This window comes from Natator depressus, chromosome 2 (genome assembly GCF_965152275.1).
Source record: "Natator depressus isolate rNatDep1 chromosome 2, rNatDep2.hap1, whole genome shotgun sequence".
Classification (NCBI taxonomy): Eukaryota; Metazoa; Chordata; order Testudines; family Cheloniidae; genus Natator; species Natator depressus.
In genome coordinates this window covers 41,621,646-41,647,756 of record NC_134235.1, presented here as the reverse complement: position 1 = coordinate 41,647,756, position 26,111 = coordinate 41,621,646, and the positions used below count along the sequence as shown (strand labels likewise).

At 45.7% G+C, this 26,111-nt stretch overlaps 2 protein-coding genes and 1 non-coding gene across 4 annotated transcripts; all 3 read right to left on the bottom strand.

Annotated features, from left to right (window-relative positions):
• Positions 1-2,201: 2,201 nt before the first annotated feature.
• LOC141982214 (uncharacterized) lies at positions 2,202-7,364 on the bottom strand. The gene is made up of 3 exons (XM_074944071.1): positions 7,227-7,364; positions 3,252-3,639; positions 2,202-2,662 (listed from the first exon to the last, which is right to left on the bottom strand). Exons 2-3 carry the CDS (start codon positions 3,634-3,636, stop codon positions 2,274-2,276), a joined length of 774 nt encoding a protein of 257 aa, XP_074800172.1. The 5' UTR covers positions 3,637-3,639; positions 7,227-7,364; the 3' UTR covers positions 2,202-2,273.
• Positions 7,227-23,982, bottom strand: CFAP418 (cilia and flagella associated protein 418). Of its 2 annotated transcripts, none has more exons than XM_074944072.1 (7): positions 23,792-23,982; positions 19,102-19,201; positions 16,182-16,252; positions 15,083-15,148; positions 13,707-13,802; positions 9,852-10,029; positions 7,227-7,444 (listed from the first exon to the last, which is right to left on the bottom strand). In XM_074944072.1, the coding sequence occupies exons 1-6, from the start codon at positions 23,914-23,916 to the stop codon at positions 9,870-9,872; spliced, it is 618 nt and encodes a 205-aa protein (XP_074800173.1). In that variant the 5' UTR covers positions 23,917-23,982; the 3' UTR covers positions 7,227-7,444; positions 9,852-9,869. The 2 variants fall into 2 exon arrangements, with proteins under 2 accessions (XP_074800173.1, XP_074800174.1); XM_074944073.1 differs by lacking the exon at positions 7,227-7,444 and adding an exon at positions 8,381-8,695.
• Positions 23,983-24,138: 156 nt separating this feature from the next.
• TRNAS-AGA (transfer RNA serine (anticodon AGA)) lies at positions 24,139-24,220 on the bottom strand. Its single transcript has one exon. It is a non-coding gene; the product is annotated as a tRNA-Ser (tRNA).
• Positions 24,221-26,111: the final 1,891 nt, after the last annotated feature.

Sequence of the window (26,111 nt, the reverse complement as noted above, 5' to 3'; positions counted from 1 at the left end):
CCACGTCGGCCAGGACCGCCTGGGCAGACATGGGCGCAGGGCCTAAATTTGGAGTGACTTGACCAAGTCATTCTCTTTAGTCCTGCAGTCAGTCCTATTGAACCATCTTATGGTGAGCAGGCAGGCGATATGGATTGCTAGCAGTCCTATTGCATCATCTTCTGCCAGGCAGCCATGAGATGTGGATGGCATGCAGTCCTTCTGCACCGTCTGCTGCCAGCCAAAGATGTAAAAGATAGATGGAGTGGATCAAAACAAGAAATAGACCAGATTTGTTTTGTACTCATTTGCTTCCCCCCGTCTAGGGGACTCATTCCTCTAGGTCACACTGCAGTCACTCACAGGGAAGGTGCAGCGAGGTAAATCTAGCCATGTATCAATCAGAGGCCAGACTAACCTCCTTGTTCCAATAAGAACAATAACTTAGGTGCACCATTTCTTATTGGAACCCTCCGTGAAGTCCTGCCTGAAATACTCCTTGATGTAAAGCCACCCCCTTTGTTGATTTTAGCTCCCTGAAGCCAACCCTGTAAGCCGTGTCGTCAGTCGCCCCTCCCTCCGTCAGAGCAACGGCAGACAATCGTTCCGCGCCTTTTTTCTGAGCAGACGCCATACCAAGGCAAGCATGGAGGCCGCTCAGCTCACTTTGGCAATTAGGAGCACATTAAACACCACATGCATTATCCAGCAGTATATGCAGCACCAAAACCTGGCAGAGCGATACCGGGCGAGTAGGCGACGTCAGCGCGGTCGCGTGGGTGATCAGGACATGGACACAGATTTCTCTGAAAGCATGGGCCCTGCCCATGCATGCATCATGGTGCTAACGGGGCAGGTTCATCCTGTGGAACGCCGATTCTGGGCTCGGGAAACAAGCACAGACTGGTGGGACCGCATAGTGTTGCAGGTCTGGGACGATTCCCAGTGGCTGCGAAACTTTCGCATGCGTAAGGGCACTTTTATGGAACTTTGTGACTTGCTTTCCCCTGCCCTGAAGCGCATGAATACCAAGATGAGAGCAGCCCTCACGGTTGAGAAGCGAGTGGCGATAGCCCTGTGGAAGCTTGCAATGCCAGACAGCTACCGGTCAGTTGGGAATCAATTTGGAGTGGGCAAATCTACTGTGGGGGCTGCTGTGATGCAAGTAGCCAACACAATCAAAGATCTGCTGATATCAAGGGTAGTGACTCTGGGAAATGTGCAGGTCATAGTGGATGGCTTTGCTGCAATGGGATTCCCTAACTGTGGTGGGGCCATAGACGGAACCCATATCCCTATCTTGGCACTGGAGCACCAAGCCGGTGAGCACATAAACTGCAAGGGGTACTTTTCAATAGTGCTGCAAGCTCTGGTGGATCACAAGGGACGTTTCATCAACATCAACGTGGGATGGCCGGGAAAGGTACATGATGCTCGCATCTTCAGGAACGCTGGTCTGTTTCAAAAGCTGCAGGAAGGGACTTTATTCCCAGACCAGAAAATAACTGTTGGGGATGTTGAAATGCCTATAGTTATCTTTGGGGACGCAAGCTACCCCTTAATGCCATGGCTCATGAAGCCGTACACAGGCAGCCTGGACAGTAGTCAGGAACTGTTCAACTACAGGCTGAGCAAGTGCAGAATGGTGGTAGAATGTGCATTTGGACGTTTAAAGGCGCGCTGGCACAGTTTACTGACTCGCTTAGACCTCAGCGAAACCAATATTCCCACTGTTATTACTGCTTGCTGTGTGCTCCACAATATCTGTGAGAGTAAGGGGGAGACGTTTATGGCGGGGTGGGAGGTTGAGGCAAATCGCCTGGCTGCTGGTTACGTGCAGCCAGACACCAGGGCGGTTAGAAGAGCACAGGAAGGCACGGTACGCATCAGAGAAGTTTTGAAAACCAGTTTCATGACTGGCCAGGCTACGGTGTGAAAGTTCTGTTTGTTTCTCCTTGATGAACCCCCCCGCCCCTTGGTTCACTCTACTTCCCTGTAAGCTAACCACCCTCCCCTCCTCCCTTCGATCACCGCTTGCAGAGGCAATAAAGTCATTGTTGCTTCACATTCATGCATTCTTTATTCATTCATCACTCAAATAGGGGGATGACTACCAAGGTAGCCCAGGAGGGGTGGTGGAGGAGGGAAGGAAAATGCCACACAGCACTTTAAAAGTTTACAACTTTAAAATTTATTGAATGCCAGCCTTCTTTTTTTTGGGCAATCCTCTGTGGTGGAGTGGCTGGTTGGCCGGTGGCCCCCCCACCGCGTTCTTGGGCGTCTGGGTGTGGAGGCTATGGAACTTGGGGAGAGGGCGGTTGGTTACACAGGGGCTGTAGTGGCAGTCTGTGCTCCAGCTGCCTTTGCTGCAGCTCAACCATACACTGGAGCATACTGGTTTGATCCTCCAGCAGCCTCAGCATTGAATCCTGCCTCCTCTCATCACGCTGCCGCCACATTTGAGCTTCAGCCCTGTCTTCAGCCCGCCACCTCTCCTCCCGGTCATTTTGTGCTTTCCTGCACTCTGACATTATTTGGGTCCACGCACTCGTCTGTGCTCTGTCAGTGTGGGAGGACAGCATGAGCTCAGAGAACATTTCATCACGAGTGCGTTTTTTTTTCTTTCTAATCTTCACTAGCCTCTGGGAAGGAGAAGATCCTGTGATCATTGAAACACATGCAGCTGGTGGAGAAAAAAAAAAGGGACAGCGGTATTTAAAAAGACACATTTTATAAAACAGTGGCTACACTCTTTCAGGGTAAACCTTGCTGTTAACATTACATACATAGCACATGTGCTTTCGTTACAAGGTCGCATTTTGCCTCCCCCCACCGTGTGCCTACCCCCTCAACCCTCCCCCTCCCCATGGCTAACAGCGGGGAACATTTCTGTTCAGCCGCAGGCAAACAGCCCAGCAGGAACGGGCACCTCTGAGTGTCCCCTGAAGAAAAGCACCCTATTTCAACCAGGTGACCATGAATGATATCTCACTCTCCTGAGGATAACACAGAGAGATAAAGAACGGATGTTGTTTGAACGCCAGCAAACATACACTGCAATGCTTTGCTGTACAATGATTCCCGAGTACGTGTTACTGGCCTGGAGTGGTAAAGTGTCCTACCATGAAGGATGCGATAAGGCTGCCCTCCCCAGAAACCTTTTGCAAAGGCTTTGGGAATTACATCCAGGAGAGCCGCGAATGCCAGGGCAAATTAATCCTTTCACATGCTTGCTTTTAAACCGTGTATAGTATTTTAAAAGGTACACTCACTGGAGGTCCCTTCTCCGCCTGCCGGGTCCAGGAGGCAGCCTTGGGTGGGTTCGGGGGGTACTGGCTCCAGGTCCAGGGTGAGAAACAGTTCCTGGCTGTCGGGAAAACCGGTTTCTCCACTTGCTTGCTGTGAGCTATCTTCTTCTTCGTCCCCAAAACCTGCTTCTGTGTTGCCTCCATCTCCACTGAAGGAGTCAAACAACACGGCTGGGGTAGTGGTGGCTGAACCCCCTAAAATGGCATGCAGCTCATCATAGAAGCGGCATGTTTGGGGCTCTGACCTGGAGCGGCCGTTCGCCCCTCTGGTTTTCTGGTAGGCTTGCCTCAGCTCCTTAAGTTTCACATGGCACTGCTTCGGGTCCCTGTTATGGCCTCTGTCCTTCATGCCCTGGGAGATTTTGACAAAGGTTTTGGCATTTCAAAAACTGGAACGGAGTTCTGATAGCACAGATTCCTCTCCCCATACAGCGATCAGATCCCATATCTCCCGTTCAGTCCATGCTGGAGCTCTTTTGCGATTCTGGGACTCCATCATGGTCACCTCTGCTGATGAGCTCTGCATGGTCACCTGCATCTTGCCACACTGGCCAAACAGGAAATGAGATTCAAAAGTTCGCAGTTCTTTTCCTGTCTACCTGGCCAGTGCATCTGAGTTGAGAGTGCTGTCCAGAGTGGTCACAATGGAGCACTCTGGGATAGCTCCCGGAGGCCAATATCGTCGAATTGTGTCCACAGTACCCCAAATTTGACCCGGCAAGGCCGATTTAAGCGCTAATCCACTTGTCAGGGGTGGAGTACGGAAATAGATTTTAAGAGCCCTTTAAGTCGAAATAAAGGGCTTCATCGTGTGGACGGGTGCAGGTTTACATCGATTTAACGCTGCTAAATTCGACCTAAAGTCCTCGTGTAGACCAGGGCATAGAACATGAAGCCTAAACTTCTGATATTTCAAAGTGAATGCTTTTGTTATGGATTTTTATTCTCCTCCCTTTATTTCTCATTTAGTTCAAAACCCTCAAAAGCAGGACAATGTTATCTCTGCTGGGGAGTGATCTGAACAAAACAGAAGTCCTATGCTTTCTTCTTGTCTTTTCCAGAGGTATAAGCAGTAACATTTCTTTCTTCCAAAGCAACAATTGGGGGAAGACAAAGGTCACACTTATATTAGTCAGTGTTTCTCTGTAATACAGCCATTTGACAAAATACAAAATGGGAGACTGAGTGAATGACATTTTTAAATGAGTAACTTTTTATATCCTCTGGTTATAAACTACACCCAGAAAGCAGCTAAATTTGGGAAAGACCAAACCACATGAAGCCCGGCCCCTTTCTTGGTTTTATATCTAGATCGGAGGGGAGCAGCTTCCTCTGAGAAGAAGGGTAACTTTGCAGGGGAGAAACAACTCCTATGTAAAATGCTGAAAAAACCCTATGCTTAGAGCTATGTTCTACCTTGGATTATTTCCACAGGTCTGATGCTAAGATTCATTACAGAAGTCTATAAGAAGATCCTTGGCTATTGTTCTGTTATCTGTTTCATGCATTGTGTTTCCAATGGAAGCACACATGCTGTACACCAATTCTCTGTTGTTTGTTTTAAATAAAGCACTTTTCCAGACCTGGGGGATTTAGGTATTGCACTGCACTTTACAGATGAGATGAGGTGCTTTACATGGAGATATTAACAAAAAGCTGGGATATATGAAGTATTTTAAGATTGCACATGGATTGGACTGTCACTCTTCAAGAATTACCACTCCAGTCCTCCCCCTTCAAAGAGAACTAAGAATTAGTTTTTTAAATTGCAGATGTAGTAACTATTCCCAAATCTAAAACGACATGAAATGTTGTAACTGTAAATAAAAACATTTATACAAATCAAAATGCAATAACACTATTTTTGTAATTACTGTACCTATATTTCACTTGTGATGAGCTCTTATATCTGCCATTCTAACCAAGGGCACAGACAAGTAGCTAGACTCCTTGAGGAAGAAACTATGAATGGTAGGATTCTTTCATTTGAGTATTCAGGCTTCTAATCACATCTTCAAGAAGAGGCCACCCGTGCCCCCAATATTCTAGAATTTTCACTGTTTCTTGTATGTTTGCAGCATATCCCTGCTGGTACTAGCTGGTGCTATTAGCTGATAGTTGCCTCCACCCAGAAATAAGACACCATTTCCACAATGTTTTTAGCTTGCAAGAGGATGAAGTGTACGGTGACCTATGAGAACAGCTGATTCGTACTGTAAATAGATTCATCCTTCACTCTCCTGAAGATTAAAGTCTTCCTTCTTGCAGCCAGTCACATTTGGCCTTTTCCCCTTTTTCTCCCCCTCGGTAGCCTCCACTTTCCAGTTACATTGTTAGTCACTGTTGTAATAACTGGGCCTATTAATTTACCCTAATTGTGAGCTCAATTGTGAAAAGTGAGTGCAAGTTCATAAAATGTCACAATAACCTATAATATAAATGATAATGGGGAAAGGTACAAAAAAAGACAGACTGAATTAGTTCAAATGAAGAGGCCTACTCCTTATAATTCAAGGATTGTATATGAAGATCATGCCTGGTTAACAAGAACAGTGTGAGATGGAAATGAACCAAAACTTGTGTGTTAGAAATTAGGCCTAACTGGTGGACAAAATGAGAGGATGGGCTATTCTGCCCATCACTTCCCTTTCGGAGTCCTCCCAAAAAAACCCCAAACCTAAAAACCTACTTCGGGGGGGAAAAGATGGCTTACTATGAAGCTGGCTGACTGTGAGACATGAGAAAAGGAAGGAGCAAGCTTCATCATCAGAGGCTAGGGGGTTTATTACAGAAGTGGGTGGGTGAGTGTTCTATGGCCTGCAACGTGCAGGAGTTCAGACTAGAGCATCATGATGGCTCCTTCTGATCTTAAAGTCTGAGTCTGCCATCCCACTATTTGCTAGGGCCCCAGGCATTTGTCATTCTGATCCTGAGAGATGTCTTGACCAGATCAGGGCAGAGAGAGGGACCCACATGACACCACCACATCTACTGGCTCTGGCTGAAACTCAACCACCAACTGGGATATGAGAGTTTATCCCCTCTCACCCATGTGTTCTTTTCCTTCTCCACTTTATTTCTTCTCTCCTCTTTGTTCCTGCCTAACAAAAAGTCTGGCTTAGCTGGCCAAGACTACGTATTTTGCAACACTGTTGTAAGCCCTTGACCAGACAAGCAGCTAAAAGCAATGTCCTAAACAGCTCGATGCTGGTACAAGTTTGCCAGGTCTCAGAGCGGTTGATAAGACCGTGTGCTGTGTTTGTGTTTCTCAAGCAGCGAGGTAACAAGTAAAAGTTAGCACCAGAGAAGCTACATCTTCTGTCTTTTTCTCTCCCTTTTTGGGTGCTTGTCTTAAAAACAGGATTGGGCTTGCACAACAGTTGCAGCCCATCTCCGCTAACTTCTCTTTTCCCCAAAAAGGACAGTTCTTACCATCTTTGATATAATCTAAAAGACTGTCTCACAAGGGGCTTTTTCCTTTTTAATAACTGTCTCTAATTAAAGTAAAGGGAACAAGGGATGTTGTTAAAATGAGAGCCTGTTTAATTCTTTAAGTTTCAAATGCTTTAACTGTTTTCCCTTCTTTTCTGTATCTTTAATATTAGGTTAAGAGGATTTCTAATGAATCTGCCATAGGCTGAAGCAGGTTGAGGTCTCTGTATACCAAACCTTGTTTTAACAGTGTATAATGTTGGACAGTGACAGGGTCTCATTAGCACCTTTGACTCTTCAGGCCTATTTTTTCCATCTACATTAACACATAATTTTTCCTAGTTTCTGCTTGCTAGCTCTGAAAGCATTGACCGGGGTTCCCTGTTCTTTACTGGCTTAGCTTCACTCATAGCCCTAGTCTACACTGGGGTCGGGGATCGATTTAAGTTACGCAACTTCAGCTAGGTGAATAACGTAGCTGAACTTGACGTACTTAGATTGACTTACCGTGGTGTCTTCACCGCAGTGAGTCGATTGCTGCTGCTCCCCCGTCGACGCCTCTCACGGTGGTGGGGTACAGGAGTCGACAGGAGAGCGCTCATGGGTGGATTTATCGCATCTAGACTAGACGCGATAAATCAACCCCTGCTGGATCGATCGCTGCCCGCCAATCCGGCGGGTAGTGTAGACATACCCATAGAGCTCCCTGACAGGTGTTGCTGAATCTGGAAACGAGAGACTAGTCAGCAAACCCACATCTCCCAGAGCACTACTACTAGGTCAGCTTGAGAGCTGTGTATCTTGCATATCATTATCAGAAACAGAAGTCTTGAATATTTGGTTCCATATAGGAGAGGTGCCTTCCAAATACTGGGTAGCAAAGACTTAGGGGAAGTTCCTCTAAAATAATTTTGAATTAGGCAAACAAAACCAAAGCAACTCATCACTTGTTGAAATGCAGAGCTGACCTGAACTCCCTCTAGAGGAAGAGTGGAAAGTTTCCTTCTCCTAAAGAATAAATAAATCTTCAATAAATCATGGTCTGATTGTAGGTGTCGTCTTACCCCAATCCCACCTAGCACTCTCTGAGCCTGTAAACCACTCAGCTCATCTGAAGAAAACCGAGGAATACTTACCCCTTACAAATCCAAGCCGAGGATGGTGAAGCTCTTCATGTTGGGTTGTCAGGTAAGCAGAGTTGTCTTGCTAACAGCTGTTTCAGAACTAGTCCATCAACTGATCTCTACGTTTGCCTATTTTCTGGAACCTGCAATTCTATATTCTCTAAAAGCTGGAACTTTGCCTTGAAATACCAATAGCAGTGAACTTGCAGATGATACACACTCATTACGAGTTTTCTTACGAAATTTTTCTAAGGACCGAATGATCAAATCTACAGTAGGGCCAACCAGCAGAAAACTTACCAAATTTTACTTGCAACCAAAATACCACAGAGACCATTTGGCCAAGGATGTGAAAAGATTGTCTTTAGTAGTTAAATGAAGATAACTATACAGTATCATCAGAAGAGACAAGAAAATTCTCCTTGCTAATAAGGGAATATTTCCATTTATTAGAACCACCTATCCAGAACTTTAGGTTCATGACAATTTTTATAAGATTGGTTAAGAGGATTTCTTAATTACAACCCCCATCGCCCCAAGAAATTAATGACAGTAATTTCCAATCTTTGAGTTGCTTCATTCATCCGCTTACTGCAGTTTGCTCCTCATATTTCTCCTGATGTAATTAAAGTATGACAGGTGTTTAAAAACCAGTTACCACTTTGTATACATGAAATTGCATACATCAAATAACTCTCAATGAATCCTTAGAATACTATTTTATTGAATAGTAAAAATATTTTCAGTACAGTGTTTTCATTCCATTTTCTTTTACATCACTGTATGAAATGATCCCATCCCCTTTGCCGAAATTGAACTATAGTCCATTTTTCAATATGATAATTTCCAGTGCTGAAAAAAAACAAGCCATACATAATACTTGTGCATATTTCATATATGCAGGTAGTGAAGAAAACAAGGGCTTATAAGCTGCTATGACATTAATATTAAATCAAATCATCTCGCCAACTAACATGATACTGGGAGCTGTTTTAAGGGGGAATTCAATGGGCAAGTCACACTTTTGGGGTGTGTAGTATTTCTGAAATGAAGCTTTTAACTGAAAAACCCAAAGACAAGGACAGTTGGGATATATCTTGTTGCACTCTTAAATGTGAGCATCTTTGTTAACTGTTGCAGAGCTACAATTTCCCCAACTTATCTTGTAAAATTGAATTGAATATTGTTAAATAATTCAGGTCCATACTGTCCCCTCCCTGCAGTGCAACCAAAAGAGCGAGGAGAGACCAGGCAAAGAAACTAAGTGGTAAACCTCAGAGTCTCCACGGAACGTCTTACTCTGGACAAAGGGCTCTGAGGAAAACAAAGAGTAGTGAATACTAAGGAGTTTGGATGGGAGTCTCCAAAATCTGCATTCTTGGGAATTTGTGGGTAAAGGAAAGTGAAGCCCTGTGTGGTGACAGCTGGTCTTGTCCTCGTTCTTTTGGCTCTGTACGACTACTCACTACCTGGGCTGCAAACCTTGCCACCCCTGCATAAGGCTACAGGCAGAGTGGGAGGAAGAGCATTAGTTCTCATGCGGATAGCCAGTCAGCTCTGAAAGAGTGCCACAGGGCATGGCTGCTCCCCATGTCCATGGAGTCAAAGATCTTGTACAAGACTTCTGCTGGCTCAGGGGGCCGTACCTAGGGGCTCTTGCTCTTCCCTTTTTCTGTGCCCCATTTGGTTTCACTGGCTTCTTCTCCCTCCAACGGCATGAGGGGAGGAGCGCATCAAGCCCACTTATCATTAACACTTCTAATGTCACCTGTAGCTGGCACTCTAGGGAATAGAAGGCCTCCAAGCTGGCTGTTTCCTCTATGAACTCCCTTAATTCATGAGACTGTTACAGTGAGAGGAAAAATGTTCAGTTCTGAATTCAGTGTCACTATCTAGTTCTAGATAAAACATTCAGGTTCCTTTGTGTTCTCAGAAAATGGAGTGGGAAATGCATGCTAAAAGGAAGTCAGTTTGACTTGAAAGTCTGTTTTCACACAGGAACGCATACCAAATATGTGAGAAGACTTCATTCTACATGTTTACCACAGACCCAACGAAGCTGCCGGTCTGTTCGGAGGTCAGTTAGTTCACCAATGGATCTCCAACTGCACTGACAAGCATAAGCCCGTGATCCCTTCTTCTTTATCATCTTTGCTCTTAATTTACTGAGTTCAGGCATGTTATTCCTGTCAATCAAATAAGTTCACTTTAGTATCATGTAAGTTCATTTTTTCTATAAAATAAGCACTTAGCACCATGGGGCCAAATTCTGACATTGGATGTGCATACACTGGGACTGACTTTAGCGGGAGTTGTGTGTGAAGCTGAGAAAAGATCTTAGCCCATGGCATTCTGCTGAAACCAATTCTGCTGAAATCACTAACAGACTAGCTTTATAAAGACACCTTATTACATCTGTTTTTTGTTTGTTTGTTTGTTTTTAAAGCAAATTTTTAGCATCCTAGGTGCATTACACTTTAATGAGATCGCTGGACAGCTCTTGCTTCTAGAGAAGTCTACATGCATGCAGGAAACTGCCAGTGAGAACAGCAGTGTTACTCCTCTCTAGCTACTCTACGGGCTCCTGGTCCTGTTGCCTACATCTACTTATCTTCTTCCAACCCACAAGCTCTCAAGACTGTTTTTCCTTCTCCTCACCGCCTTCTTCCACTATCATGATATCTGAAGTGAGAAATCACATACAATTTAAGAACATGTGTAGTGGTTGTGGTCCTTTATCTACTGGAGCCAGAGCAGTTGTTGAGAATCCTCTTCCTTACCTGAAGGAGGACCAGAAGCACACAGCCACCCCAGTAAATGCAGCACTGCTGCCCTCAGAACCAGTTCCCTGTCGGTTAATGGACTGTTGCATTTCCAGGTGCTGTCATTGTAGGAGCTTTGACTACAGTAACTATAAAGTCCCCATGCAATGCTGAATGAGGTTATTTAACATGCCAGTCTCCTTTTTATATGCAATTTTTAAATCACCTTCATGGTAAGTACTGAGGTTATAGTGCAATAGCATCTCTGGTTTAATTATGAGTTATAGGCTAATCAGCCATGGGCTGCTCTGAAATGTATACAGGTCACTTTAACTTTTTTGTTACGAGAGCAACACAATGTTCTAGCAAATAAAAATTCAAGAAGGCAAACTATTGGGTCAAAATCCTCCTGTTATATTGTTTTTACTTACATCAGTTGGAAGAAAAGGAACATTTTGTACTGTGATAATGTCAATCCCTTCCGTGGGTGGTTTATGCTAACTGAGGTCTGTGGTGGGGAGGGAGCAAGGGTGAGGTGAGGGGGAAGGGAGACAGCCACTCTCTGCAGCATTGGTTCCCTCCCTCCCCCCACGAAAAAAAATCTGCAAGAAACACTAATGATGTATAATTCTGACTGGGACAGAGCATCTTGCTTTCTCTTCCTCCTCTGCAGTATAAAACCCCCACGGAGACAGGAGCCACAGGGAGAGTCCAGTGCAATAACAGCCATTCCTGCACTCAGGCCAGATGCTAGGTCATGAAACAAGCTTTGGGCCTTGATTCAGAAAAACACTTAAACATATGCTAGACATTAAGTGTGCACTTAAGTCTCATTAACTTTAGTGGGATTTTAACATGTGCTGAAGTGCTGTCTTGAATATAATGCTTTCCTAAGTAAAGGTCTCAATGTACTGTCATTATTGTTTGCAGGTGTATTGAAACCTGAAGTTTTTGTAGGTTTAGTCCTCTGCTGGTTCTGCAGAGGAGAGAATTCCATCCTCCAAAGTATCAGTCAGAAAGAAATACCAAGTAGACTAATGTAGTTTCAGCTCTCCTACTTGGGAATAACCTACAGAGGGGTCAATCTGGTCTAGAGAGTGAATCTGAAGTGTGTTGTAAGTATTCATTTAGTTTAGATTCATACAGTATCAGCTATCCTAAGTATCTTAAACTGGTTCACTTGTATCATAAATGAATCCATATGCACAGTGACATTCTGCTGTCAGAAAATAGCATATGCAAGTTAATCACTACGGGGGTCTGTGGTGAAACAGGTCAGGGTAGAAGGCAAAAGGGATCACATTTCATAATACAAACAGATAGACATTAGGGAGAACATGCACCAAATCACAGGTTACTTCTACGCTAGCATCCAGCAGTACAAATGAAGAAGCCAAAGGACCAGTATAAAAGTCAGTTATTTCAAAAAGCAAATGTAAACTTAATGTGTTAACCATGACTGACATTTAGCCTGCTCTTTCCATTAATCCTAATTATGTCAGTGTACACACTATAGCCTTGTCCCTACAGTGTACACACTATAGCCAGGTAGCTAGAGCCTGGCTTCCCCCAGCTCCCAGCCAAGCTGTTGCCCAGAGGCCCCCTGATCAGGGAGCCAAGAAGCCCAGGCAGCTTCTCGCCCCCTGCCATGGGGGGGGGGGGGGGCTGAGAAGCCCAGGAGGCTGTCCCTTGCTCCCAGCCAGGAGCAGGGAGCCAAGAAGCCTGGGAGTGGGGTGGGGGAGCTGGTTCCCAGTAGGGAATTGAGAGCCCTGGCTTGTGAGGATGCACACCACCAACAGAAGGAGGGTAGTGTGGACATCAGCCTCTGCAGTAATTACTGTGGTGGTTGCAAGTCAACCTGACATATGTCAATTTAAGTCTGTAGTGTAGACGTGCCCTAAGTATATTTGTCCTCTGTCTATTCTGCTTGGTATGTAACTGGTTCATTCTCACCTTTAATCCCCTAATTTGCTTTGTTAAGTCCAGGTTAGCCTAAATTGCTGAACATCATGTTGAGGATTACACATTTTAATCAAATTAGAAATAGTTGATGACAATGCCTTTCACTTGATTAAATTCTTTATTTTATTCATTCAAAATCTCAGGAACAGAATAACTTGTACATTAAATAATATACATTCTGCCTTTTAGTTCATGAAACTCTCTAGTTACCAAAGAATCATATCAAAAACTTATCAATGCAGAGTATTTTTAATAATTTGCATTAATAAAAAAACCAAGGATCTCTCTATCGATTCTTAGGATCAGAGGGAACACAAAGGACGTCCTAACATAACAAGAAAGAGACTATTAATAACAAGATGACTTACTAATGTGTTATTATTATAAGGTGTTAGTGTTCTTTACAAGCTACAATACACCCTGGTGTTCACACAAACAATGTGAACATCCAATTAACCTGATCAATGTATTTTAAGAGAACAAAGTTTTGATCAAAACAGATTTTATCAAAATAAATGGAATGCACTGTATTTAAATTCCATGTATAAATCAGGAATAAACCTCTTATTTGTAATTACAATCCAACCTAGTGAGGTCTTCAGGAAAGATTTTAGAGAAATTACAAGTCAAACTGGCTAAAGGACAAATTCAGGGACTTCAAATCCCCACTGGGATGGGGGAGAGGGAGAAATACCACAATTTAACAAAAAAAAATTTTTTTTTTAAAGTGATTGGTCCAAGGTTTTTTTCCCATGGAAAACCTTGCATTCAGTCAAGCTTCTACATTTTTAAAACAAAGGCTTTTAAAGTGCTTGAGTCTCACTGAACAGCTTATATACATAGCATGAGCACGGTACTTAACAGTGGAGAGAAAAAAACCTGACAGAAGCAATAAGTCTGTCACCCAAAACACGGTGGCAATATACATAAGGACAGTCATATTTTTACTTTATTCATGAATGAGACATACTGCAATAGAACACAAGAGGCCAAATTCATCACTAGTGAAAGTGACACTGATTTACATGGAATATCACCTGATTATGCCAGCAATAAATATGGTTCTTTATCTATTAAAATGTATATTTTTGATAAGCATAGTACCCCAAATACTAACTTCAAGTCTACCTGAGGCATACCTGAAAAAGAGATAATCACATGACTTATCCCACTGGTAGTCATTGTAATGAGACACATGGAAGTCACAGGCAGTACAACGTAGCTGATCACATGTTCTGTTCAAAGTAAAATAATCAAATATCAGTGATTTATTACAAAGATATATTAAGATTTCAAAATCAAGTGCTCAAAAGTTACAAAATTCCAGAACTAAGGTGCCCTCTCATGCACAGGCATTCTACATGCTTTAATTACATGAGCCCATACCATACTTTCCACTGCCTCATTCAGTGCATTCAGACTTGCTGGGGTCTGGGGCCAAAGTCGAAGACTGAGTCCCACTGCCCTCGGTGGCAGGGCTCAGGTTACAGCCCCGCCAGGGCTGAAGACCTTGCAGTTCAGCTTTGGCCCCCCTGCCCAGGGCAGTGGGGCTCGGGCAGGCTCAGGCTTCAGTCCCTGGCTCCTGGGGTCTTGTAGTAATTTTAGTTGTCAGAAGGGGATTGCGATGCAATGAAGTTTGAGAACCCTTGGGCTAGATTGTCAATTCTTCCTGATGAAAAATACGGAAGACTACATTTAGGCTACTAGATTGTAGAGCTATGTTAGTGCAGTGCAGTAGGATAATATGCAGCACAGGGCTCAAAAGCAACTGAACTGCTACAGATACACTGTTAAAGGTCACACTGGAAAAGGCCACTGAGGAAGACTGCTTCCCCTGCACAGTAAGGCGCAATACTCCACAATTCCTCTCTCTAAGCAAGTTTGAGTGGCTGCATGGCTTGTGTAACCACAACTAAGTAGTTCCATTAAACAAAACTGCCTTTTGAGGTGAGGGGTGTAAAGGTCACATACACAGCTGAAGCTGGTGGGCACCAAAGTGGCTTTACAGGGAAAGATTCGGTCTCCCACATAAAATCCCTGTGCAAATCCTTAGCATAGGAGTCAAGATCTGGCCCATAATTCTGGTTCTGAAGACACTGTTTGTTATAAGCACTTTAAAAACACGATTTAGAAGAAAATTCCCTTTGGGCTGAAATTTCTTGTGACTTGCTGTAAGTTGATGGGTTATTTAATTTTTTTAAATGTTACCTGCAAAGGAAAAATGTTGCCTTGCATGCTTTTTCCTTCCTTAAAATGTCTAAAGATGGTCTGAAACTTGAACTGATTTTTTTTTTTAATTAAAAATCCAAGTCCGGCCTCAGCTGGATAACTATGACCGCAGAACTAATGAAATGGTGATACCATAAGAGCCAGGGACACCCTACTTTTATAAAAAGGGCCATAGAATCTTTAGTGTCAATATTGAGCAGATAAGCTCTCAAGAGGTCTCTAAAACACACTCATGAAATAAACCACATGTAATAGAGCAGTATCTTTCAGATTTCAGATTTCCTACCTCTGCGAAATATTTGTTCCTATACCACGTGGTGTAGAGCTTCCGCCAAGATACACTGGACAACAGCTACATGAATTCAACAGAGAAATGTAAAATTAGTTAAAGTCATTTGGGAAAAGTAGCATAATAATAACCTAAGTTGATCTGACCTAGTCTGTCATGCTCCAATGAGCGCATGTACCTTTTCAGCAAGTCCATTATTTTCATTAGAATTGTAAAGCACAGTAATTATAAAATAAGTGTTACTTTATTGGACTTATGCTGAACATCCAGGAGCATATAAGAGTTAAAAGTTTTTCAATGTGTGCATAAGCAAGAGTCACAGAAACACTCTACTATGGGCAACGTATTCACCAGATAGTACAGGGACTTAAAATAAATACAGAAAAGTAAAACAGAACATTAATTTTGAACTGTTAATGCTTTTTCATGTGGCAGAAGATTATTTACAACTGCAGTAATCTTTAGTACTTTAATTTAGCATTATAGACAACGTTCCTTATACTGATAGACTCAAGGAGCTCAATCTGTTTATCTTAACAAAGAGAAGCCTAAGGGGAGATTTGATCACAGGCTAAAAGTACCTACATGGGGAACACATATTTGATAATGAGCTCTTCAATCTAGCAGACAAAAGTATAACAAGCTCCAATGTCTGGAAGCTGAAGCTAGACAAATTCAGAATGGAAATAAGGTGTAAGTTTTTAATGGTAATTAACCATTGGAACAATTTACCGAGAGGTTGTGATGGTTTCTCCATTAGGGGCAATTTTTAAATCAAGATTGGATTTTTTTAAACATTCAAAAAGGAATTATGTTGGGGGAGGTTCTATGGCCTGTGTTATACAGGAGGTCAGATCAGATGATCACAATGGTCTCTTCTGGCCTTGGAATCTATGAATCTATTAAATGAATGAAAAACTTCCTTTGCTCTTTGGAGTCACAAAACGCTGAATTATTTGTCCTTTCTCCTACGAAAGCTCCCCTAAATACTTAGTTCCTTTGTAATTCAGTGTCATCATAGTTTAAATAGTAGACATTACTAGACTGATTATAGAATTTACACACTTATGTATTCAGGTCAGCACTCTTCACTTACCTTTTACCATGAGCCTGAATGGAAGCACTATTTCTTTCAGATGTGGGACTTGCAGATTTATATGTCAGTTTCTATTTCAAAACAGAGAGAGAACCAGGCAGCATTACAGCAACATACACAGCCATTCAGTTTTGCTTAAGAAGCAAGGGCCAGAAATCTCTCTGATGGAAACTGGAATGAGGGTAGAAAAACTGCAAGTTGCCCATCACGGTGATTTGGCTCTTCTCAAAAGGCATCACAATTTTAGCAGATCCACCCATGGGTAGATAGGGAACCAGGCTCATAACACACCTAAACTCACCCAATTTCCTCCCCAAATGCAAATTCCCCCACTCTGCAGAGGGCTCTGTGAGAACCCCATGCAATGGAGGCAGCAGCTTCCGCCCCCTCCATACAAATATATTTGGGTGTTGGGGGGCAGGTGGGAATAATGATCTGGCCCAGGATAGTAATCAAATAACTTGAACTCCAAATGTACATCTTTCAAATCTATCCGACTGGAATTGTGGGTGCTCAGCACCTTTTTTTTTTTAAAAAACACTTTCTAGGTGTCTCACGTGTGGCACTGAAAATTAGTAGACACACTTAAAAATTGAAGCCTAAGTGACTTGCCCAAAGTTATACAGTAAATGCATAGCTAGGAATTTAACTCTGATTCCCAGTTCTGTATGCTAACCACCAGACAATGCTTCCATGAAACACTAACACACCAGACTGCAACTTCAGTTAATAAAATGGTAGAAGGATGTAGACTGAAGAAGAGAAAGCTTCTATTTAGACAAATATCTTGGTAATGACAGAAAAAGAAATTGGAAAGTACAAGACCATTTAATTGAAAGTTTTGAAGTTTTCCCTAATAGCAGCTCATCTAGAGTTTATCCACTTGAGTTATGGGATATTCTGATACTGGGCTTATAACCCAGGGACTTCTTGGTGCCAAATGGCAGAAGGCACAGGGGGTGCATAGGGTTTTACAGGGATCCCCTGGGTTGGATATAAGCATAACAGTTCACCAAAGGGTGACATGTGAGGTCTCTACCAAGAGCCAGTAGCCCACTGGTCACTGTCATCATTGCAAAAAGTATGTGCGGATAATATTTAAGGAGTTATGTATCTATTCTAAAATTTATGTTGTTAAGATCTTGGAGTTAAGGACGGTCACCAGGAGGTGAAACACCTCAAAAATTTTCCTTTCAGACAGGAGGCAGCAGATACCTATCACCCTTGGCTAGTCATTTGTGTATGGTATGGCTCACAATGTAGGCCTATTTGCATACTGAGCCACAGGCAAAAAAAGAGATTTTGAAATCTACAAGAGAGGAAATTCACAGGACGAAACAATGAGCAGGGGTGCCCTGTCTATGAATAAAGACAAAGGATGGGAGCGATATATCTGGGGGGTGAGGGCATGAGGACAGCATGCTTATCTCATGAAAGGAGTATCACAGCTAAGCTGGCTAAAAAGCGCTGCAAGGATTTTGGGTGAGCCAAACTCTACAAGACATGAGAGTACCTTGGTAAATAAGTCTAGGCTCAAGAATGCATTATAACTTTATTTTATATGTAAACATTTGTTTCCAGTACTACTTCTTGCTATTACTTGAATCTGTGCTTTGTTAAATAAACTTATGTTTGCAGTGAAATCAAGTGTATCGAAAGGCTGTGTATTGAGTGGAGAGGTGATACGAGATAGAACTGGTAAGCTGATGAGTACTGTTTCTTTGGAAGCAGCGAATCTGTGAATACTGCCAATACCAGTGGACCAGGAGCTGAACACTCCAGGAAGATGCCTGGAGAGCTCAAAGGTTGGACTGTATCTATCACTAACCTGTAGAGTAACAGTGGGGCCTGTAAGGCCTAGAGGGGAGTGCTTGTGTTGCCTCTGGCTGGAGGAGTTGGGGATTACCATGGCAGGCATAGATATGGCAGGTGATAGCGAGGTGCCTCACAACCCTGGGTATCCCTAGGCAATGTGTCAGGCTCCCTCAATCTCTCCTGCTAAAGAAAGAAAGAGAGAGAGAGAGAATGACTGTGTAGCCTGGTGGTTAGGGCACTCACCTGCGAGGTGGGAGACTAAGGTCCAGTTCCCCTGCTCCAATGACTCTTTTCCTACTTATTCATAATGGAACAGCTTCAACTGGAAAGACTGGGGGAGCCCCACACCAGAATATCCCATAACTCAGTAGTCAGAGCATTTTTCTGGCAGGTTGGAGATGCCGGTTAAAATCCTTCCTCCCCCTTTAGCAAAGAGGGGAATTGAACCTGGATCTCCCACATCCCTGGCAAGTGCTCTAACCTCTGTGCTAAAAATTATAAACACCATCACTTTCTCCTCTTCCCGCCATTTTCTGTGGAACCTAAGTTACTTGACTCCAGGAGGTGGGTTCCTGATCATGGATTGTTAGCAGAGATAGGTGCCTATCTCTGTTAGAGTGGTAGGGTTTAGGACACACACCTCTCCTTAGAATTTCCCATGGGCTAGCATTTCCAGCTCCCTGACTAGCACGTTGGCTTCTGTGATCACATTCCAAGGCGCTTCTATCTCCACAGTCATTGTATAGGGAACCCAGGTACCTAACTCAGGCTTTGTGAATTGCAGTGTTGATTCTGTGTCTTTCTAGATGCCTAAAAGTTAGGCACCACGATGCTGAGCATTGCAATGCCTAAATCCCTTTCTGGATCCGGGCCTTAGCTTCCATAATTTCTTGTCCATGCTGCACCACTTATTGAGGAAGAGAGTCTGGTTCTCAGGCTCTCTGAACCTCCACACAGTTCACATATCCTGAGCTCCCAAGTTCACTAAACCCACCTACTCTCTCACAATTAAAAAACAAACAAACAAACACCTCCCTGAAACTCCCTTTTCTGAAAACTTTCTAACTGAACCCCTTCATGCAGCATTTTTCAGAACTCTACTTACCACAGTTTTTTTGGAAAAGCTGCTTTCATCAATGATATCTTTAATTATGTCATCTATACTCTCTTCATCAACGACAGCCTTTGTTAGTATTTTAGCTGATCTGAGAAATGTAGAGGAAAATCCATCATTGTGTAAAATGAGCAGGTAAAGTAGTTTCAAGCGTTTCAACCATACCTACCTAGTTTCAAGAAACATTTAAAAAACATTCAGCTATTTTCCCTCTAACATATCTTTACTATCTAAGGCATGAAATATTAGTGACATAAGAGCACAGGAAAATTAGAGATCAGCCTGAATATCTGCACATACTACTAAATTGTCAATGCAATTTAGAGTACACAAATCTGCTTAAGATTCCTGACTCTTTTCAGACAGATCAAATTACAAATAATTTCTGAAGCACAATTTTAATTTGTGTTTCAAAATTTTGATACACAACACTGCATGATTTTACAGACTTGTTTATAGTATAATAGATAGCTACATATGGAACCATTCATGACAGCTTTGTTGTTCACTGAATGTCCTTGCTTATATATACTTGAGACAATCCCTTAACATTCAATGCTAAATTCATACCTTGTGTAAACCAGTTCAACTTGCTGTTGAAGACATGGATCTGACACTGTTTAAATCATGTCTGAATTTGGCTTTAAATTAACACAAATTAAAAAATACAACTACAAAACTTTAATCCTGCATCGTACACAAGTGCTAAATAATGGCTTTAAAACCTAATTATTGTAATCGCCTGACAAAACCTACAATATGAAAGACCCTTAAGAATATAAATTGAGATGGAAAAAGCATAGAATAGTTCAGAGTAGTTATGGTACTGTATTTCAGGAAATATAGAATACAGTAATAAGAATCTAACTTTAAACCCACTAAAATCTGCTTAGATTTGTGAATATTTCTATTTAAGGGCTTAAATGATCAATTACAATATTACAGTTTAGCAATTACAGAAAAATAAGGGTCAAATGATCAATTAGAGAAAATTTTTACATCTCTTATCTCCACCATGGTTGCCTCTAGGTTGGCATTTAACACCAGTGGTTGCCTCTCTCTCTCTGAGAAACAAACACCAACTGACAATCCTAGGTTTAAATGACAATTTGGAAGGTAAGGATGGTGGAGATGAGAGATTAAAAATGCCTATGTTGTTCTGAAGAAACTGAATGAGCTATTTACAGACTCAGTAACATTCAGCCTTGGGTTTTTTTGGAATGATATGAGTGATTTCAACATTCTGTATACTGTAGAATAAGCTAGTGTTTAACCACTAAAAGTCAGGTTACATACTTCATGTAGATAGTACATACTTCACTGTACATTACAAAATAGCACAGGGAACTTTTTATATATCTTGCTAATAAATATTGTACTGCTGTAGTTCATATTCATGTTTGCACAGAATGTTTGTTTATTTTACTAATCAAAATTAGGTGACTGATTTTTGTACAGTTTATAGGTTAGTTAATTTTCAAGTATGGTATCTTCATAGAATCATAGAATATCAGGGTTGGAAGGGACCTCAGGAAGTCATCTAATCCCAACCCCCTGCTCAAAGCAGGACCAATCCCCAATTTTTGGCCCAGATCCCTAAATTGCCCCCTCAAGGATTGAACTCACAACCCTCGGTTTAGCAGGCCAATGCTCAGACCACTGAACTATCCCTCCAATTTGCTAGTCCACTATTAATAATCAATAATCAAATAACATTTGTTTACCACAATGCACTGACCTTGAGTGACGCCCTTAGCCTTTGGTTCAACTGTAACTTCCAAATAAGATACCACTATCTTTACTAGTGGTTAGCATTACACTCCAACTTATGTGTTAAGACAGCAGAGTAGCAGCCATGTTAGTCTGTATCTGCAAAAAGAAAAGGAGTACTTGTGGCACCTCAGAGACTAACAAATTTATTTGAGCATAAGCTTTCGTGAGCTACATGCATCCGATGAAGTGAACTGTAGCTCACGAAAGCTTATGCTCAAATAAATTTGTTAGTCTCTAAGGTGCACAAGTACTCCTTTTCATATGTGTTAAGGGAGGGCACCAGAGTACGTGCAAAATCATTGAATGGAGTATTTTTAGTCCTGGTACTTTTACAGACAAATTGAAGCTTGTCTTGGCCTCTTCTGCCCCTGGGAAAGGGGGTTGGGTTGGGGAAGAGGGATGGGGTGCAGGGGAGCGATGGGCTCTGGGCTGGGGGTGTGGGCTGGGGGGGAACAGAAATGAGGGGTTCAGGGTGCAGGAGACACCTCTGGGCTGGGGCAGGAGGCTGGGGTGTGTGCAGGGTGAGGGCTCCGGCTGGGGATGCAGGCTCTGAGGTGGGGCCGGGGATGAGGGGTTTGGGGTGCAGGAGGCGGCTCCAGATTGTGTCAGGGGGTTGGAGTGCGGGAGAGGATGTGGGCTTCCGGGAGGGAGTTTGGGGTGCGGGAAGGGGACTCCAGGGTGGGGCAGAGGGTTGGGGTACAGGATGGGGTGTGGGGTCCCGGCAGTGCTTACTGCAGCTCCCAGGAAGTGGCCGCTGGGTCCCTGCGGCCCCTAGGTGCATGGATGGCCAAGGAGGCTCTGGACGCTGCCCATGGGCCCACAGGTGCCACCCCGGCAGCTCCCATTGGCTGTGGTTCCCAGCTAATGGGAGCTGCGGAGCCGGCTCTTGGGGGCGGGGGCTGCGTGCAGAGCTTCCCTGGCTGCCCATGCACCTAGGGGCTGCAGGGACCTGGCAGCCACTTCCAGGAGCCGCAGGTAGCCTGCCTTAGCCCTGGGCTCCCGCTGTGCTGTTGACCGGACTTTAACGCCCCTGTCGGCAGTGCTGACTGGAGCTGCCTGGGCCCTTTTCGACCGGGCATTCCGGTAGAAAACCGGACACCTGGCAACCCTACCCAGGAGGAACAGAGGTGAGGTTGGTGGGGAATGGGGGGAATGAAATAGACAGATATGGGGGCTAGGCAGATGGGGTTGAAGTGATGGGGGCTGGGAGACAGGCCAGGCAAATGCAGGTGCATGACTGATTTAGAAGTTGAGGGTAGAATTAATTGCTGGGTAGGGGACAGGCATGAGTGGGTGACAACTACTACAGTGGGGCCAAAATCACTGTACCCAATGAATTTGGGGGAGGAGACAACACTACTTGTCACCTACACACACTGTGAATGGGCTGGGCAAGTTCAAAAATCAAAAGACAAACCAAAAATCATGATATAATTTTTTCCTCATGATTTTGGACCTATTTCATGATGTTTCATATTGTGAGGATGTCAATACCACATTTGTTGCATTCCAGTGACTAGTGCACTGATACTGCTGTTTAGCTAATTTTAAATCAAACTACACTCAGTTTTCTCAGCAGAGAGCATTACAAAAGTGTGTATGACAGACACTCTAAAATTTGATTTACACTTCTCGTTTTATAAACCACATTAGTTACTGCAGAGTCTACTATTATTCAGGTTCAGCTGGCTGCAAAACTCTCTCTTTTGAGACACCAACAGAATGAAAGCCAATGTTAAAATTGGCCACATAATTTCTAACTTGCTTTAGTTTAATGTTCAGAAAAACTTTCAGTATGTGAACAACAATCGTTGCATAATCTAGTTTTCCTGACATTAAATTCTCTCACTGTGACTTCACAGCCACACGCTGACAACAGAGCACCAAAGCCAGCAAGCCGCTCCGCCATGGATGCAGGCAAGAGGCAGCAGAGATAAGGGCCATCTCCGGAGCCTGTCATCAAACTCCAAAACGTGGGCATCACTAGCCCAGAGTGAACGGGACACCTGCCAACAGCCGATGGCGAAGTGTGTCCTCAGCCCTCCTTTCAGTTTCTGATCTCCCTTCTTCTTTAAGCCGATTCCTGATAAACCCAACTTGGCAAAGTTGGTTTTTAAGAGGCACTTCAGCCACGGGGCACGCTGCGGGCACGCGGAGGGGCTTCCGTCAGGGCCTACAAAGCCCAGGGCCAGAGCGTGACCCCAGGGCACAAGCAGCAGAGCCTGGGCCAAGATGGCCAGGTGACAGGGAGCAAAGGGATTGGGGGAAGAGGGAGGGAGCCCAGGCCAGAGACTAGAGAGGCCCGAGAGAGTGAGCCAGTAACTGGAGTGTGTGTGGGCGAGGGACCGAGAGCCCAGCGACTGCAGGCCACAGGGAGCCCCCAGGAACGTGGCGGGAGCAGAAAAGGGACAAGCAGCGCCCGCGCCTACAGGGCACGCGCGGCGCCCCGGGGGAAGGGGGAGGCTACAGGGGACGCGGGCACGCGCGGCGCCCCGGGGGAAGGGGGAGGCTGCCGGGGACGCACGGCGCCCCGGAGGAAGCTGCCGGGCACGCGCGGCGCCCAGGGGGAAGGGGGAGGCTGCCGGGGACGCAGGCACGCGCGGCGCCCCGGGGGAAGGGGGAGGCTGCCGGGGACGCGCGGCGCCCCGGAGGAAGCTGCCGGGCACGCGCGGCGCCCAGGGGGAAGGGGGAGGCTGCCGGGGACGCGCGGCGCCCCGGAGGAAGCTGCCGGGCACGCGCGGCGCCCAGGGGGAAGGGGGAGGCTGCCGGGGACGCGCGGCGCCCCGGGGGAGGCTGCCGGGGACATACACGACGCCCAAGGCAGGGACGGAGTCCTGGGCCTGGACGGCGGGGCCGGGAGACCGCACCGGGCTCTCCCGAGCGTGGCGCACCCACTCCCGCCGCTAACCTGTCCCGCTCCCCGACCGCCTCCTCGCCTCCGCCGCGGTCCCGCTTCCCGGCCGCCCCCAGCGCCTGTAGGCGGCAGAACTTGGTCTCCACTTCGTCTAACAGCGCGTCCAGATCGTCCGCCATCGCCGCGCCGTCGGCGGTTGCCAGGGAGCCCGCGGGCACGCGCGCCACGGTGGGAGGGGGCAGGTGCCGGGCGCGCCTCCGCGGAAAGGCTTCGCGCTTCGGGGGTACGGGTGCTGCCCCTCCTCTCCAGCAAACTAATAAAACGTGCCCTGACCTCCCCCGCGTCACCCGCACAAACAGGGACGGCTATAGGGGTCCCGCCAAAAGTTATTGCCGACGGCTCGTAGTCGGCAGGATTCGAACCTGCGCGGGGAGACCCCAATGGATTTCTAGTCCATCGCCTTAACCACTCGGCCACGACTACTGATGGTAGAAAAAGCTGCTGCAGCATGGTAAGAAGCATAGTTAATACCTGCCTCAGCTCTTTTCTGCAACGACTGAACTCGTTCTGGTTTTTGGATCACTTTGCTCCATTGCGACAGGCCTTTAAAAGAACTATATTGTGTATGGTCTGTAACGTAATTGTTATTTATTTCATTCATTTATTTGTTAATCAGTGGTCCCTGCAGGTTCAGCACTATCACTGCCAGATTATTAACTATGGGCATGACCCACAAAAGCCTGTCTTTGCAGCTAGTCACATTTTTGCCCCCCACAAGGCCGCTTGCACCCACAGAGGGTTTTTTCGCAGCTGCGCCCATTACATGTACATTTTTGCTACCTGCAAAGCTGTTTCCACCTACATAGGTATTTTTGCAGCTGCACCTGTCATGCCCATATTTTTACATTCACAAGCCCCATTTGTGCATACAAAGGTGTTTTTTTTCGTAAGTGCACTTGTCACACTGGATCCAATGCTCTCTACGGGGGACAGGACTACAAAATCCACCCCCACCCAGGACAGCCTAAGGAGGTGGCAGTTGTAGGCTCTGCCTGGCAGTCCCCGGGCTAGTTCATTGAGGGAAGAATAGTATATGAGGACTGCAGGTCTCCCTTTCCTTGGAGATGGCCATTGGCTAAAGCATGTGGGGGCGAGGAAAGTGGGCCCAGTGAGGTACATCTGGACAGGCAGCGGTGCTGGATCTAGGGTTGCCAACTTTCTAATCCCACCAAACCGAATGCCCTTGCCCCGCCCCTTTCCCGAGGCCCTGCCCCTACCCCTGCCCCACCACTTCTCTGAGGCCCTTACCCCCACTCACTCCATCCCCCCTTCCTCTGTCGCTCGCTCTCCCCCACCCACTTTCACGGGGGAAGGGGGTTAGCGTGCCGGAGGGGGTGTGGGCTCCAGCTGGGGGTGTGGGGTGGGGCTGGGGATGAAGGGTTTGGGGTGCAGGAGGGCTCAGCGCTGGGGCAGGTGTTTGGGGTTCAGGAGAGGGTGCAGGCTCTGGAAGGGAGTTTGGGTGCAGGAGGGGGCTCGGGGCTAGGGTTGGGGTGCAGGAGGGGTGTGGAGTGCAGGATGCAGGCTCCAGGAAGGAGTTTGGGTGCAGAAGGGGGCTGGGGTTGGGGTGTGGGAGAGTTTCAGGGTGCGGGCTCCAGCCAGACAGCGCTTACCTCAGGCGGCTCCTGGTCCGCGGGGCTAAGGCAGGCTCCCTGGCTCCTGGAAGCAACTGGCATGTCTGGCTCCTAGTCCAGCATTGCTCAAATGAGGCCACTGTGGCTGCATGCAGCCACCAGGGGGTTTTCTTGTGGCCACAACCTCCTGGGCTATGATTAGGGGGAGGGAGCAAAGCAGCAGCCCTTCCCCCTCCCTCTTGCTCCTGGATGCACTGCCTTGGTGTTGATTGCTGGGGCTGCCACCAGAGGTTGGACCCTCCCCCCTCTGGAAACACCTGGGGCACAACGCTGGAGGAGCAGGCACCTGGTGAGTTCCCCACTTTCTCAGGGGTGGTGGGGCTCAGGCTTTGGGCTTCAGCCCTGGGGTGGTGGGCCTGGCTCTGGTTGTGGGGCTTCTGGCTCCAGTCCTGGGCTCTAATGCGCAGTGGCGGGCCCCAGGGCCAGGCTCCAGCCATGCACCTTCAGGCTCTGTCCCCCCGCTGCCCCCCCTGACCCCCGCATCCAGAGTTTAATTTGTCCCCAGGCTTGCCGGGCCTGAGTAAGCCTGCTGTGAATAGTGATACTTGTATGTTTGTTAATATCACTTTTCAGAACAGACTCCTGCCACCAGGGATACTGCCAGTGCCACAGCTCCCCTTATCCTCATGACTAGACAATTATCTACCGGCTACCATGACTTTGGGGATGGGGAGGCTGAAGCA